A 17,563-nucleotide genomic window follows, 5' to 3' on the forward strand; every position below is an offset into this window, starting at 1 on the left:
ACATAACCATCGACTTACTTATACCTCACTTTGCGCTGGCTTTGTAATGCCTACATAACCTGTATTTTATGTAGCCTATTGTATTCTGTATTTTTATACTGTACTGAATATAAAACTGTATGTTGTCTTGCACGCCTATGCTTTATTCTTGGCCAGGTCGCCGTTGTAAATGAGAATCTGTTCTCAACGGCCTACCTGGTTAAATAAAGGTTAAATAAAATAAAAATGAATTGAAGCAATATTAATGATGTAGGAACAATGAATAATTGTTTACAGAAACATCTTCTGATGCATGACCTTGGACACATCATCAGTGTTGTTTCCAGGAGTCACTGGGTGTTTCGGGTCTTACAACAGACGACAACGAGGCTGATCAGACCCCGGCCTGTGTCCAAGTGGCATTCTACTGCCCCCACTGCTCTCCCCTCTTTAACTAGAGCTATTTGGATGCTTTTTCCACGTTGTTGCCTATGGCTCTTGCTCAGGGAGTGACTGGCAAATCTCCTACTGCCCACCTCTACTGGCATACACCTGGTCCTCCATTTGTTCCTCCAACAATCCTCCACCAGTTCTTGGTATTTCTCCCTATTTCTCTCTTGAGCCTCCTCCATCCTCTCCTCCCAGGGCACTGTCAGCTCTAACAAGATCAGTTGTTTTGTGGCCTCAGAGACCAAGATGATGTCCAAGATTTGGACTGGGTGATGTGTGTTGGGATTTTCAGCTGCCTTTTCAGGTCCACTGTCATCGCCCAGTCTCGGGCCATGGAGAGCAAACCTACTGAGCAGTTTTTCGATGTTTTCTCTGGCTTTTGTCCTTCTTTAATGAAGTGAATGGCCTTGGCTGTACAGTAGCTTGGGTGTATCGGCTGTCCTTGATCCCCTTGCTGATTGCCTCAACGATGGATTTGAGGACCTGGTCGACATGCCTCCATCGATACCGGCCCTCACCCAGCGACTTGGAGCAGCTGCTAAGGATGTGTTCTAATGTCCCAATTTTGGAACAAAGGGGGCATGCAGGTGTTTCTATTTTGTGCACATGTGCCCAGGTTGGATGGACTTGGGTGGACATCATAGACCCCATGAATCAAGAACTTGATCCTCTGGGGGTTCCACTTCCAGATGTCCTTCCAGGTAACACTCTGCTCCATCGCCTGCTCCCACTTCATCCAGGCGCCTTGCTGCCGCATGGCCACTGCTCTGCTGGTTCGCTCTTCCTCGACTGAAGCTCGCACCTCCTCCTGTACCAGCCTCTGCCTCTCCTTTCCGCTGGCAGAGTCATATCGGGTCACTGTTAGGCTCCCAAGTCCAGCTCTGCCTTGCGCCACTGTTCCCAGGATGGCCTTGTGCTTCAGCTGAGTCTCTGCTTGCCGGACTGCCTCGGCTGCCCTCCACTTCCTCCCTGTCCTCACAACAATCCCTGCGCCGGACAGTTTGGCATCTCTGATCCAGAGTACTGCACGTGTTCCCGTGCCCATGCAAGAATGAAGTCCTCCCTGACTGAGCTAAAAGGAAACCTGAGCTTGTTGGTGTTCTCATATAATATATAATTATTTTTACTATATATAGAAATATAATTTCCATATTTACTTTAAAGGAGCTCCTTAAAACCAGCTATATTATATTTTCACCATGATGTGGCCTTCATCCTTCAAAATGCTATTTGAATTATGTTGAATAAATATAATATTTAAAACTTTAATAAATTCTTATATTTGTGGCAATACATATTTCAAATTTGTATTGCATATAGTATTATGTTCAGATACATATGTTTTTAGTGAGAAATCCTTTTTTTTCAGGCTCATTTTTTTCAAGTTTTTTTTTTTTTTTTCATCTAAGACATTATATGAAGCAAAAAGTTTTTTTTTCACATCTTCACAGATGAAAAGAAATTAGCCTAAAAGGCTGAGGAAAGCGGGACTATTTTTCTCACTTGCCTCACAGGGCTTGCGTATGTTTCTCAAGAGCAACAGTTTAGAGGAAAGGATATGAGGAAAGGCGAAATTACTTAATGTTGTAAGTACTGGGTACCTACAGTATGGGGTATTTTAGAGAAAAGGAGAAATGATTTAAACTGTTTGTAAGTACTGGGTACCACATTTGGTAACACTATAATACTTGAACCAAAAGAGGTAAAAGGTTTATGAGTAAAAATAAAAATTCTCATTCTGTCAAGTGTTTTCCTCAGCGGAACCAGGAAATGAACAAAAACAAAAGAGCAGTGAACAGATTGAGCCCGTAACTAATGCAAAAACGTTTTTTTCTTCTGGTTATTTCTGCCTATTGTTGTGACTCAATGTACTGTTCTAAAGATGGTCAACTTAATTTGTGTGGATGGAGGTGGATGGACACACCATCTGTAGCATCCTCACGCACAATTATGGACTCGGATGTCAATGAGTGATGATCACATGTAGAGAAATAGACCGGGGGGTAATGAATGTGCACACAACAGTTTGTATGAAAGCTTACATCCTTAGAGCCTAATTTTATGACGAGCAGCATAATGCACTTTATGTTCTAACCACAAATCTCTCAATACATATAGAGGAGAAAACTACCCTGAGAGTTCAAATAAAAAAAAATATATGCAAATAGACACACAAGCAAATTAAGAAAACATCTTCACCAACTTGACTAAGACAACACAATGGAAACTGTTTCCACGGGGCACTAAAAACAGCACATGGCTGGGACACGCTTGTTGTTGCCATGGTTTGTGGCTTATGAAGTTATTGAAGTCAGCTATCCGACATTGTGATTGCATGGTTCGTCTATTATTGTAAGAAGAGAAAGGCTACAGCTAGAGGTTAACAGCAGAATCTGAATTATGACATCACAATGTTGTCACAATCGTCAAGTTGATGTTTTTGCGTGTGGTCAAATTGGTGAAGATGTTTCTTCGTTTGCTTGTGTCTATTTGCATGCTTTCTTAATCTGCAGTGCATTGAGCTCCTCAGGGTCGCCATAGCCAACGTATTCACGTTTAAATGTATTCATATTCTAGCTTATATGAAATATATCACTATAAATGCATCTGCTTTAAAAGACAACATCTTTGTACAGTATCTCAGAGAATAACAGGGTGTTAGTGTGCACATAAACACACTCAATGGGGCTTTGATAATGGAGCTTGATGATTTTGAATGGAACATTATGCTTTCTGTCTTGTCAGTTTAATTAACCCTTGGCCCCCTTGACAAATGCAGCATCTTAAGAGGGGACATTTGTATTTAGTGTAACTCCATGTAATGGAAACAAAGTGGAAAAGCTAGACCTCTAAATAAATTCATGCTAGAACACAATGTGCTCTCTTGTAATCTGATGTGAAATGCATCACCCAGTGGACTGTGAACGTAGCAAATTTTAATGAACTTCGGTCACTGTGACCTTTTTGTTTTTTGTTTTACTCGTTTTCCACGAACTTCTTCAAAACCGAATGGAAAAAGATAAAGAAAGAACATGTTCCCACAATGCTAAACAACATCCTGTTATTCATCAGGATACTCACGTTTAAACGTTTCATACTATATTTTAATATATCATGCCATGTTTTTACATTATGTATTATATTTCTATTAGATTTATTAATTAATGCAGACAAATCCAATGTAGCATAACTTCATGTTATATTATATATTTCTCTGGTCAATGCTGTTTACATATATTACATACTGTATATTGCTGCTACTAATCACAGACACTTTTGTCTTGTAACTTTGACTTTATTGCTTGTATTGTTTCTATTCTTATTCTATTCTTATAGTTTTTACTTTCTGTCCTTGTGCAGATGCAACACCGAATCAATAAAGGCATGGCTTGGTTAACCTGGGACACTGTGTGCACCTCATCCCATACCAGTTTTATTTATATATATATATGTGTGTTCTTTTTTCATGGCAATATTTAGATTATACTTGTGATAGGGGCATGATGATGCATGCAAACAGCAAAACACAAATAAGACCTGCCTTGGTTTGAGGGTATTTAACAGAATGCTGTGTGCATGTAAACACATTCATAAGGCCTTAGAGCCACTAACATAGGGAAATGTGCCTTGAATGCAAATGTGTCATTTAGGACAATAAAATGTCTTTTAAGCTGAATGCATTAACATTTGTGTTAATAGGGTCAGTTCTGAAATAAAAACCAATGTTCCGTTTTTATGTAATGCCACTAAGGCATGCACATTCATAGTTAGCTGGATTTTGTTTTTGGATGCCAAAGGATAATTCAATAGGTTTATATTATGAATAAGTCGAAGAAGATAAGCTGTGATTTAAAGCAATACATGTAGGTATTTGTTACACTTCATGGGTCGAAGGTATTGTGACACTGGGCATTACAACCATGTGTGATTGTTGGATGTTTCATTTAAAAACTGGAAGGGCCCTTGGATAGCGTAGACCTCCGCCAAGGCATGCCCTATCTCATAATGTTAATGCAGTGTGAACTGAAGTCTGGAACTCATTTTTACTCATTATTCCAATTCCTTTCACAATGTTAAACAAAAGTGAAAAATAATTTGTATATCTGCCGTGTAACTCAGATCTGTTCCAAAATGTAATGGGTTCTTTCTTGGCCCATGCTACACCCTTCCACCAAGTTTCATGAAAATCGGGACAGTAGTTTTACCATAATCCTGCTGACAGACAGACAGACAGACAGACAGACAGACAGACAGACAGACCGAAACCACAACAACCTCCTTGGCGAAGGTAATAAAGATAAGACTTTTGGTCCAATGATGAAATTTACAAGCCCCATCTTTACCAGCTGCAACATTAAAGTGATGATTGCATAAATAATTATAATTTAATTATATAATATTGTTCTGAAATGGACCATTCTTCATAATGAGTACTTTTACTTAAGTAGGACTTTTGATTTGATTTTTTACTGAAGTACAATTTTGAATGCAGGACTTTTACTTGTAACAGTCTTTCTACACTGCTACTTTAACTCAAGTAAAAGATCTGAGTATTTTTTTTCACCACTGGCTGATAGTGTAGGCTATGTACGTATGCTCAGTTTGGATTTTGGATTTAGACTGATACACTGGATTAAGCATTTAGTTTATTGATTTATTCTGCTTTTGAAATTGAGCAGCTCTACGGACATTTAGTTAAAGTTCAATTATTTATGTAGACCTTTATCACAAGCATGTCTGAAAGAACTATTGAGACCGAAAAGAAACAAACAGAAAATGAAATACAGTGTTGGAAAGACAACCATGCTAGAATTCATCAAGTTTACCTGGCCCACAAGAAAGAAAAAAAATTAGAGGAAACATTTGACCAAATAAAAGAGATTATTCATCCAATATGTACTGGAGCTGCGTGTTCTATTTTTATTCAAGTGTTTAACCTTGATTTTAAAAGAAAAAAAAAAAAAATATCGACATCAATGTACAAGTTATTTTTAATAATGTATTTAAAAAAAAGAAAGTACATATAGTGTGAATGCTTTGTACTTTATTGTGGTTTACTGTAAGAAGAAGCCTGGGCTTTAGTCCAAAGATAAAAAACAGAGTTTTTGTGATTGTACATCAATTAATATTTGAATGAAAAGTCCAAATTGTGAGTAGAAAAGAAATTACGGAAAAATTAAGAGGAAGGTTTTCTATGCTGGTTTAATTAAGCCTCTGAGCTCCTGTCGGGTGGTTAATCATAATGCACTGCTCAGGCAGTGAGCACGCCAACATACTGATACCCCGTGGCGTATAGCTGGACGGCATGGAGGAAAATGCTGTTGTTTTATTTCGGCTCATGAGTGGAGAATATGATGAAAATAAGAAATTGTACAATATGAAGTTTGGCCCATATTATAACAATTTGTTTTTCCACCATCCAGGACACCAGAAGTGCAAAATGCAGACTGGCAGTCAAGTTAAGAGTGGGGAGGCTTGTTGGGTGAGAGGAAAACAACCACAGGTTAGATGCAAAAAACAAATGCTGTAAATAAACACGGAATCAACTATATTCACAATTTCAACAACTGTTAATATGCATGGGAGAAGTGGGCTTTTAAAGCTTTTGGTTTGTCCTGAGATTCAAAGGGAGCTGTGTTCCAGTTAAGTGTAACTAATCAGTCTTGTAAGAACAACCAAATAATCTGCACACAATCTGCTTCACAACAGAACAAACATCTAATTTTCACTGGCTATTCTCAAGATCTCGATATGAAATATTTTTTTTACTTTAGTCAATACAATAGAACATTCGTATAACAATAACTCAGACCGGTGCTGCATTACCTTTTCCTTTCTTCAATGATGGGCTACAATGCACACAACTTGTCTTGCATTTGTCTGATACAGCAGTTTATAGGTCTTCAAAAGAATAAAACACCTTCGCATAATGCTGAACAACAGAACAACAACGTAGCCTTTAACATATTGCAAAAGGGAATTTCATCATTTCTTTCTGCATGTGGACAGTTGGGTCAATGTCTGTGATCTTGGCCTGAGATTCCTTAATATAGAGGTGTAAGAAAACAAACAGAAAAACAGTGGTAACTAATAGTTACTTGTGACTGCTGTTTAGTCCTGCGGATGAAGAAGGACTGAATCTATCACCTCCCAAGCTGCTGTGAATAAGCCAATTTAGGGCCCTTCAGGGCATAGACCTAAATAACTTCTGATCTGTGATGGAACAGAAGACAAACCTAATAACCTTTATAGCTGAGTGACTTCTGTAGCCTCAGAGAAGAAACCTGCCTAGAATTACAAGCTGATGATGGGGACACTATCCTTGGAGGTAGGAAGCACTGGCAGAAAGCCTGTGTTAAAATTTATTAAGAGGAAAAGTCAGACTTCTTTGTGCTGTCAGTTTCACAGCAAAGAAGCTGTTGTTGTCATTTCCATTATTTTTCTCAGATAAAACCATTATTTTGTTATCACTTTTTTGTCATAAAACACACATTACACACAAATATTTTGAACGTATTACTTTGCAATTTAATGAGGGAAGAATTCACGGAAGGGTAATAGTTATGGAAAGGACTCCCCCTGGTGGATCATCGTAAGTCATTTTAATTTATAGTTTATAAAACTGTTCTTCTACAGATTTATTTAGTGTCGCACTTATATAATGTTGGGAGACTTTCAAAAGACATGTTAAAGAAATTCGAAAATCGAAAAGAGCAAAGGCCGAGTAGGCTACCTTGACGTGTATGGGTCAAGCGCAAATCATGCGGGATCCTACATTTCCCACAATGCATCGTCATAGCATTTTTCATTAGATGCCCATGTTATTCAACCTTAATGTTTTGCTTGCCAAGAACTATTATTGGGGTTATTTTTCAGACTTTCAAAATTTGAAAAAAATCGATGAAACTTAATTTGTAAGGCATTGGGGCAGAGTACTAAATGGTTTAAATATAATAAAGCTGTGGATGTGCAACTTTTCCAAAATGATTAAAAAGAATTATAGTATAGTGTTTTTGTTGTGAACTGCTGCAGACATTAGAAAAAAAACTATCTATAGTCTATCTTGATATAAACTGAACAGAAATGATACAACGGAATATATATCTGGACAATTCTTTCTCAAAATGATAGTAGGCTATAATTAAAAAAAAAAACAAGTGTAAGGTTGTTTCACTATCAAATCCACAGGAAGAGCAAACAATATCAATTTCATTTGTTATGTTATCTAATAACAGGGCAGTGTTCCAGTAGGCTATTCATCAGTACGAAAAAGTGACTTGTTGTTGTTCAACAGAATTTTTTGGGGTGTTAAAGGTGTGATTGCATAGGCATTCACGCATCAAAGCTTATAGTAGGAAATGTGGAAGTTTAACAAAACAACATTTACAAAAAAACATATTTTGTACTCGTGAACATAGACTGTTAATATTAAACAGTCTATGGTCGTGACTCATACACAACTACAAGAGAGACATCTAGCGTCTATTACACGCGCTGCATGTAGCTCTCACTGGGACGTATTCGGTTATACTCATGTAGGCCTATCCAAGGACTTGACTGCAAACCTTTTTATTCTTTGTATTGTGCATGTGAATCCTAACCCAATTTGATGTTACTGTCTGTGTTAAAAGACGAATAATAAACACATTAACGTCGTCGCAGCGAAATCGTTTCAGCAAGGTGAAGGAAAAATATATAACCGTACGCAGCCGCAGCCATCCGGTCCGCGATATTACGAATCCCACTATGGCCACGCCAAGACCCGCCCTTCAATAGCATTTATTGGCCAGGCGTCCATTAGAACGCAAGGTAACGTAACTCCATTTGTACAGGTCCTATCCCCTGACCAATCGGCTATCCTAACCTTAACCACTCGAGGTTAAATGCCTAACCCCAACCAATCGAGCTAATTCGTAGGGCGGGTCTTGGCGTGGCCATAGTGGGATTCGTAATTTTGCCTCCGGTCCCTGGTCACATGCTAGTCAAGCTGGATCAGCTGACATCACCCAGGTTCTCCTTTTGATGCTCTGTCTCCACCATCGACTGAGAGCGCGTCTTAAAACACGAGTATTTCGTTATCTTGGCATTACTGGCGTCAAATTTTAGATTTGAGCCGAGGATTTCTCGCTGATCCAGCAGGTTAGACCGCCAGATACATGCTGCTAGAGTGGATGATGAACGGACACGCTATTTTGTATACGGGGGTCACTTTGGCCTTCTGGAGCACCATACTAATCGTCGGTAAGATTATATTTTCCTTGAAAATAGTCAGTATATTGGAATGAATGAATACAATAATGTATTTCCTACACATTTGCAACAATGACAGTGTAATGAGTCGTTTTTTTCTTAATGGCAAAGCGTGTTTTTAGCGTTTGACATCTATAAATGGGGACCTGGCTAAATCATGGGACTAGAGTGGTTGCGGCTGTTTCCATTTTGTTTGCTAGCTACTGTTGACAGGTTAAATTGCAAATTGGAGATTGGTTATTCATGCATGGTAGTAAGTAATACCCTAAAGGATGCCACATTTTTTTTGCTGAGAATAAACGATATGTCATGTAGCTAGTTATTAATATTTTAGACAAGGGACCTGCTCTTGAATCCAAGTTAACGGTCGCTAACATTTATTGCTACTTAACGTTAAGCTAATGTCAGGTAATGTTAGCTAGCTCAGAGCTGTACAGAACATGTCAACGTAGGTTCAAACGTTGGACATTGTTTGCGATTTATGTTGATTAGTTTAAGACTTTCTTTAGTAGGAATTATGATGGGATCCCGGGATGTTGTTATTTTTGTTGTTAAGTGAATTTGGCTAAGTTAACGTTAGCTGTTCGTGTACTGAACTGGCTGATTAGAAACGGTCCCAAACAGGAACTGCAGCAGTTTTCACGTGAGAGTGAGTTATCATACTGAAGTTACTTCTTTCCATGGCTGCGTCCGTTCCACACATAGACCGTATATAAGGTTCCAGTGTAAATAAACAATAGCCTACTCCCTGTTTAGGGAATGTCGGTTAAGGGAACTTCCTTAGACAAAATCTTTTCATTTTGAACCCCCCCTGCAACGTCACCAACGCAGTGTTTATATATATTATATATATATATATATATATATATATATATATATATATATATATATATATATATATATATATATATATATATATATATATATAGAGAGAGAGAGAGAGAGAGAAACACAAACACATTGGATACGTTGCTGCAACTGTGGAAATGTTACCACTGAACATATTAAAACAAAAACTGATACTATTACCAAACTCATTCAATTGAAATGTATGCAACTTGTGAATAAATGTGATTTTAATTAATTTACAAGATGTACCTTGTCATTCCAGCGAGGCACAATGACTAAAGGGTAATCTTATCAACTTCCAGCAAAGTGATGAACCCATTTATAATAAAATGCATACTTTTATTTATACTCAATGAATGCCTTTTTGCGCCCTATGGTTTGGAATCTTTAACATTGATGAATCCCCTGTGCAGTCCACTTCACAGGGAACTACCATAAGCGATCGGAATGCATGCCCGACTTTAGCACATAAATGTGACACTGTTTCACACATGACTCAGGGAAAAAGTTTATTAATTCAGTAACATACTGTAAATGTCTACTAAAGGGCTTTCTCACACACATAGCCTTCACCTAATGTAAATGTGCAACTGACTGACCTTTTTTCCATGTTCACATCTGATTTAATAATTGTTTGTTTCCATAGGTCTCTGCTATACCATATTTGACCTTGGATTCCGCTTTGATGTGGCATGGTAAGCAATCTTGGAATAAAACTACAGGTTAATAAGCTCAATTGGGGTAGCTTTAGGATAAAACAATATTTAATTGTGGACTCAAGACACTGGCCTTAATGAGACTAGCCAAGCTCTTCTCTGTCACCTGTCAGGGTGAAAGGATAAGATTTTCTGTTGATATTGTTCCTTTATTTGAAGTAGAGCTGCAACAGTTAAACTGTCAATTTGTTAATTGATACATTTTGTTCAAACAAAAACGTTGACATATGTTTTCAAAATATGTCATCATTCTCAAATGTTAGGATTGGATTAAGCAACAGTTATAAATTATGCCCCAGATGTGCATTTAATAGATTTATATTATATATATATATATATATATATATATATATATATATATATTTAAGGTGACTTTAAGAGGTAGATATCATATCTCCTGACTTGAACATATGGTAGATGATATAAGTTATACCATATTTAAATGATAAGGTAGTTGCGACAGCTATAGATATAAGAAATTGAAGAAGAAAGAAAATGCCTTAATGTTTTGCTGCTTGTACACATTTATTTTCCTTATAAAGTGTGTATTATTATTATTATTATTATCATCATCATCATCATCATCATCATCATCAGCTTCAGCTGGTCTTCTTTGCTTGCAGGTTCCTGACAGAGACTTCTCCTTTCATGTGGGCCAATCTGGGAATTGGCTTGGCCATCTCTCTGTCTGTGGTAGGAGCAGCCTGGTGAGTACCTAACAAGGAACATAGTTAAAGTGCTTTGAATGTTGGATGTGTAAATCAGGGCTGGTGGTACTTGAAGGCCTAAAATGCACTGTAATTTCATAAAATAATTTCCTCTTTTTTGAAACACTCAGGAAAGTACATCTTGTGTAAATGTGGAACTGGAAAATCTTAGAATTAGTAACACAGGGACACTTTTCCAAAGTATCTTTTGGATGTAGCTGTTTTTGTGTCTGAAATTAATTAGTGAATCATAAGCCATTGTTAGTTGCAACAAAACAGTTTTGATGAGCTTTAATTTAAAAGAATTGTGTTCAGTGTGACCCTGACAAACTATGTTGACTTAAAAAAAAACTACCAATGACAAAGCATGGCTGATGCAGCCTTATGTCTTCTGTTAAAAGTTGCTCTTGAACTCACCCTAAAGACTACAGCTGAGGGCCTGCAGCCTGCCAAGGTGCATGTACACTCGACACCTGTCCACCAAAGAACATTGCAGAGAGATGAACAAAACAAACTAGCCAATTTTGTTTCCCACTGAAGCTTATTGAACTGTTGGATCATAAACTTGGATCACAAATTGATAACATTTCAACATAATTTTTTTTTCTTCTTCTTTTTTAAATGCGACTCTCACTGAAACTTGTGGCCATGCTTTTGCACTGCTCCATCCATCATTCTCCATCCACATCCTAAAAATCAGTTTTTGCTATACGTGACGGTTTTTTGTTTTCCAGGGGGATTTACATCACTGGCTCAAGCATCATTGGTGGTGGTGTCAAGGCTCCACGAATCAAAACCAAGAACTTGGTCAGGTAGGATCATGCAAGAACAAAAAATGTTTTTTTCAGTTTTCTTCTGTTATATTTTCACATAGTATTTACTGTATTATTAGTTATAATTAGTTGTATAAGTTTGCCTCTTAATTGTACTTCCTCATTTGGTCTTTGTGATTTATGTGAAGTTGCTTTGTTACCACTGCATTTTCCCCAAGTACTGCAAGTACTCAATCCATCCTTCCTCAAACCCAGTTATTACCCAGGTGAACATACTTTAATATTGTTGCTAAACGAAGAAGGTAGTTGAAAATTTATATTTTCATACTAATTTCAAACCTCCTGTTGACTGAAATAATTGGCAAAAAATAGTTTACAATTGCATTCCGCATGGATAAATGTACTGTAAATACTTGGTCAATTTAGAAGAGCAGCTTTATACATGTGTTGGGTATCTCCATAATCTGCTCAGTGCATCCCAGATAAACACACTTTCACTCAAATGTATCTTCAACACTGTGTAACCAGTGAATTAGCATCCATGGGTGACTGTCAGGGTAGCCCGTGAATTACAAGTGACTTTGTAGTGACTTGGGAGAACAAGCTGCCTATTTAAATCCCAGTCACTTCTCTTACTTTGCCTGTTTTTATGTCTCCCTTTAAGCATCATCTTCTGTGAAGCTGTAGCAATCTATGGGATCATTATGGCCATTGTAATCAGCAACATGGCGGAGGTAAGCAATACATATTTTGGCTGTTATTAAATAGGAACACTATTTTAGATAGTAAGGCATTTATAAGGCATTAGAGATATTGGACAGAAATAACTTATATATGATTTTGGCAACAAAGCAAGGATGTTTTTTGGCTCTAAAAATAATCTCTTTCATTTTATAGAGCTTCAGTGGAACAACCCCTGAGACCATCGGGGCAAGGAACTACCAAGCTGGTAAGAAAACAGACTTAAAGCTACTGAATGCAAGACAAAAAGAAAAAACAAATGCAACAATTTTAACATAAAACAGCACATGAAATCACTGAACATCACACAAATTGCCCTATTGAGGGTGGATTTTTCTCATTTTTAACACGCATGAATTTAAAGTAGACCATGCTGGAAAATATGTTGTGATGTGACAATCCTGTACTAAGTTGAATACTTATAGTATGACCTGGTGTGTGTGTATGTGTGTATATATATATATATATATATATATATGTATATATATATATATATATGTGTGTATATATATATATATATATATATATATATATATATATCTATATCTATATCTCTCTCTTACTGTTCTGATTCCCTGTCAATCCTGACAGGGAATTAGATTATTTTTTTTTGAGGCCAGTTCCCACTAGGGTTGCACAATATAGACAAAATGTGATATTGCGATATTGATTATGAATATTCTGATATCGATATTAATTTTAATATTTGTAAAGTTCAAAATAGATTCAGAACAATATAGTGCACAGTGGGACTTATGTATGGCTCCATAGTGCGGCTGGACCACAGGTTGGTCATCCTTTCTGCACTGTTTATAAAGTTACAGGATAGCTGCCTGTGAGAAATAGATTTGGGATGGGATTTGGTACCGTTTGTCTAGTTCATTCAGAAGCTTCTTGAAGCCTTTTTTATCCACTGTGTGGATGGGCATCATATCTTTGGCTACATAGTAAGTTGTAGCATTGGTGATTTCGGTATGTCTCTTTGAGTTCTTGTCGTTCTTTTGTGCCACTAGCAAAAAGCACTCGGTAGCGAGCTTGTTTAGCTAGCTAGCTCTGGCGTATTAACTGCAACAGGATTTTGTTAGTGCATGTCAGCGCTAACATGTGCAAGTGGCACGGTAACTGGCCAAATGAAACATGATCATTATAACGTTTCAAGCAGGTTCTAAATCAAACACAACTAAGCCACACAGCCAATGGACGGGATGCATCCCTCCACAAAATAAACAAAATATTGCATGCTTATCGCGGCGCTTTAGATATAATATTACGCAACGTGACATCACAATAACGACATTGAGTCGATATGTCATGCACCCCTAGTTCCCACAGTGGATTAGGAGGTCTCTGACTTATTTAATTTCCGTCCTACCAGGTTACTCCATGTTCGGAGCCGGTCTGACTGTGGGTTTCTCCAACCTCTTCTGTGGCATCTGTGTCGGCATCGTGGGCAGCGGAGCAGCATTGGCAGACGCCCAGAACGCCAGCCTCTTCGTGAAGATCCTCATTGTGGAAATCTTTGGCAGTGCAATTGGCCTGTTTGGTGTCATTGTAGCCATTCTGCAGGTGAATGAGACCAGCTGCTTTTTTTTTTTATGTCTTCACAATCTGTCTTCTTTTCCTTCGAAGAGTAAACTATCCATAGATTTTTTTTTTCTGCAATAGTGGCCTTTTCTATGTTGACCATTGTTGCAGATTTCTGAGAAATGTTGTTGCAAAAATAGTATTTATTTCCACAAAAGTCTAGATGGATCTCTCTCTCTCTCTCTCTCTCTCTCTCTCTCTCTCTCTCTCTCTCTCTCTCTCTCTCTCTCTCTCTCTCTCTCTCTCTCTCTCTCTCTCTCTGTGTGTGTGTTTATTTATTGTGTAGATGTGATGTTTCTGTATTTGAAATTGTATTAAATGGTTTCTTTTTCTCCCCCAGACATCGAAAGTAAAGATGGGAGACTAGAAGATGCATTCACACGCTGACAAGATAAAAAGACACTGCTGGAAAATAAGATGGATTATTGTGTAAATACATCGTAAATTATTTAAATGTCTCTATATGCCTGGTATTGTTTTCAACCATCATTTATGCAAGAGTGGTACGTGCACACCCGACTGTCTTGTCTTGAGTGAAACATGAATGTTGCATAAGAAAAGTGGAAGAAAAATCACCAGTTGCCAGTGTGCAATTCTTGATACAAGTGAACCCTGCATCTCTCCTACAGTTCAGCTTATTGAGTAGTACAAGCAGAATGTACATGAATAGTAGGATTTTAGATCAGCCAGTCTGTAGCCCCGAGAGCTGCCAAGACGTCTTGCAGCTTTGTTTCATGGATTGAATTGCTCCTTAAATTTACTGATCGGTTCGTAAAGTAAATTTTTTCTGAGCACTCTTGGATGAATGATGAGTTAAAAATGACACCAGAGTATTTGAAAATGTTTGTGTGTGTGTGTGTGTATGCTGGACACATGAGTTTTCTTTTTTTCCTGTGACGCATGAGGGTGTTTAACATTGTGTTTATTACTGTAGCCTGGTCAGTCAGTTTTTGTTTTGTTTTTGTAACTCTTATTTGCTAATAATAAGCAAGTGGCTCAAATACAGTATTTGTTAGACCTCCTATTGCAGAAGTGACAGAGAATCTATGAAGTTTTGGATTGGAGTGCTGATCATGAGTCATTAGTGTAGGGTCACAGGAGAGTTGGACATGCTCTTTGGGAGGCCAAATAGAGTCGGATCACAAGCAGCAGATGCTCTAAATATGTCATCCTGTCATTCAGTTCCCTAAAACGGTATGGAACTAAGATGAGACCAAATGAGCCTCCTGAACATAGCTGCCAGCCATAACTTTCTTGTTTTTCCCCAGAGTCTCCTCAATTTTTTTTTTTTTTTCTTTTTTTTTTTTTTTTTTTTTTTTTAAAACAAGGTTCCTTTTCAGTAGTTTTTACAAAGATGAATTGGACATGAAAGGGGATTGTTCATTGTTTACCAGAGGGAGACCAAAAGATTGTGGATACCCAGAATACCTATCTTTGCAGATGCCCAAGTTAACTATCCTGTTTCTCAAGTCCCTAATAAACCTTATATTAGACAAGAAAGAGGACTTTGTTTTAGAGAGCAGTCAGTTACTAGTATTACCTTACACTCAGTAGTAACTGGTAATATCTGCTGTAGTATCACCATCGTTGTACTTGAGGTCTTTAGGGAAAATAATTTTGTACACACTGGTTCTGACTTTGATTTTATGTAATCTCAGGTCGTCTTGCACCCAAAAGTATGGACTTATCACATAATCAAACAACTTTATGAATACAGATTTTTAAATTTGCTTATTTTACATGCTTCACATTGCTTTGTTTTTTATTAAACTGTCTTGTTTTGAATGTACGTCTTAACATGTTAGCTGTTTGAGTCTCTGTTCCAATTTATTTTCTAACATTCCTTAAAGAAACTTAATGTGTGTGTAAAGCTAAGTCTTGTTTGTGGATAGAGTGCAATTTGAATGACAAAATTAGACTCCTGCTATATCACAACAAAGCCATCTTTGACTCTCTGTCTAGTTTCCTATTGATGCTGACTCGTACCATGGCTACTTGTGAATTGTCTCAAATCTTTCCTGTTATTTCCCCCCTCCAACCCTTTTGTGAAGTTCTGAATGAATATAAACATTGAATCTTAGCACTGGGAAACTGGATTGTCTTTAATATATGTGGACCTGGCCTCCCAAAGGTGTCAAAGCAGCAAAATCATCTTTTGCCCTTGTGATGGTTTTATAATTAAACCAAGCTGAATCTCCTCCACTCCTTTGGTAAACCAGGCCCTGTACCAAACCCCAGGCCTCAGTCAGTGTAGTTGCTACCGTGTGTGCATTATGTTGATGTGATGGTGAACAAAAAAAAAAAAAAAAACTCATTGATTTTGACATTGTGTATGATAATAACAAAAAACAGATCTTCCTTCTGGCTTCATAAATGTCCTTGGAAAAATAAAATTGTCCAATCAAGATATTTTAGATTTGCTTCTGATTTTATATATTAGGCTAACATGTTTCATGTTTTTTCAGTCCTGTAGCCATAAGCAAGTGTCCAGTCGTCATAGACAGTGCTGTGTACTGCTGTTTGAAATGTGAGCTGTATGTGACCCGGGCCACTGACACTGGTTTTGCTTCCTGCAATGTTTGCTCGCTTCCACTAGATGGAGCAGACAACCACAACATCTGTCCTACAGATTAATTTGGTGCTGTACACACTGAAAACTCAGCTGAGGAAACAATTAGGCTCACATCTCCTGGTATTATTCAACATATTATTCATTTGCTGACTGGTGTAGCTGTTAACCTTGATTATCATGTGAAATTGAATAAAACAACATAGCATCTGTGTAGAATTATTAAAATTCTATTTGTCTGATACTGGTCATTATGCTTCTTAAATATATTGTTTTGTTGCAGTTGACTGCAGAAGATCTCATAATATCTAGTAATGAATGCAGTATTTGTGAATATCATTGTGTTGCCGGATGTTCTATAACCATTTTACATTAACGACTAATGGCTTATTAGGAGAGCATAGGCTACTGAATAAATAAACAATCTAACATATATATATATATATATATATATATATATATATATATATATATATATATATATATATATATATTTATAGCCTAATCTGAAATATAATAAACACATAGACTAAGATGTTTTAGTTAACAAAGACCCCATGACCAATTTGTTAACTAACTGAGCAAGAGGGGGCAGCTCTACAAACTGTCTGGTCATCAAAGCTTAAAAAAGGTAAAATCCAGTAAGAAGTCCATCTGCATTTAAATACAAACCATAAAATAGAGTGAGCATGTGTAATGTCTGTATATTTAATAATAATTTTTGTTTTAATAAATACTAAGTTGTATTTGTGAATGTTGTTTTGATGCTAAATGTAGGGAGGTTTACATTAACACCAAATGACTTATGGCTTATTCCCATTCAAAGAGACCATGCAAAACAACTTAATCTAAAATATGCATAGTCTAAAAACGAATGAGGGTAACTAAAATATGTCTATTTTAGGTAAACAAATAAAAAAAGATAAAATGTTGCAAGTTTATCTG

General features: G+C 37.1%; 1 protein-coding gene and 1 pseudogene across 2 annotated transcripts; one reads left to right on the top strand and one right to left on the bottom strand.

Annotated features, from left to right (window-relative positions):
* Positions 1-329: 329 nt before the first annotated feature.
* LOC114565952 (uncharacterized) lies at positions 330-1,644 on the bottom strand (annotated as a pseudogene).
* A 5,021-nt stretch (positions 1,645-6,665) lies between these two features.
* Positions 6,666-16,646, top strand: atp6v0b (ATPase H+ transporting V0 subunit b). 2 transcript variants are annotated; one of them, XM_028594011.1, is made up of 8 exons: positions 6,666-6,757; positions 10,175-10,223; positions 10,868-10,951; positions 11,686-11,763; positions 12,389-12,458; positions 12,622-12,673; positions 13,841-14,031; positions 14,390-16,646. In XM_028594011.1, the coding sequence occupies exons 3-8, from the start codon at positions 10,893-10,895 to the stop codon at positions 14,414-14,416; spliced, it is 477 nt and encodes a 158-aa protein (XP_028449812.1). In that variant the 5' UTR covers positions 6,666-6,757; positions 10,175-10,223; positions 10,868-10,892; the 3' UTR covers positions 14,417-16,646. The 2 variants fall into 2 exon arrangements, with proteins under 2 accessions (XP_028449812.1, XP_028449811.1); XM_028594010.1 differs by lacking the exon at positions 6,666-6,757 and adding an exon at positions 8,353-8,670.
* Positions 16,647-17,563: the final 917 nt, after the last annotated feature.

The sequence above is a fragment of the Perca flavescens genome, chromosome 12 (assembly GCF_004354835.1).
Source record: "Perca flavescens isolate YP-PL-M2 chromosome 12, PFLA_1.0, whole genome shotgun sequence".
In the NCBI taxonomy this organism is placed as follows: Eukaryota; Metazoa; Chordata; class Actinopteri; order Perciformes; family Percidae; genus Perca; species Perca flavescens.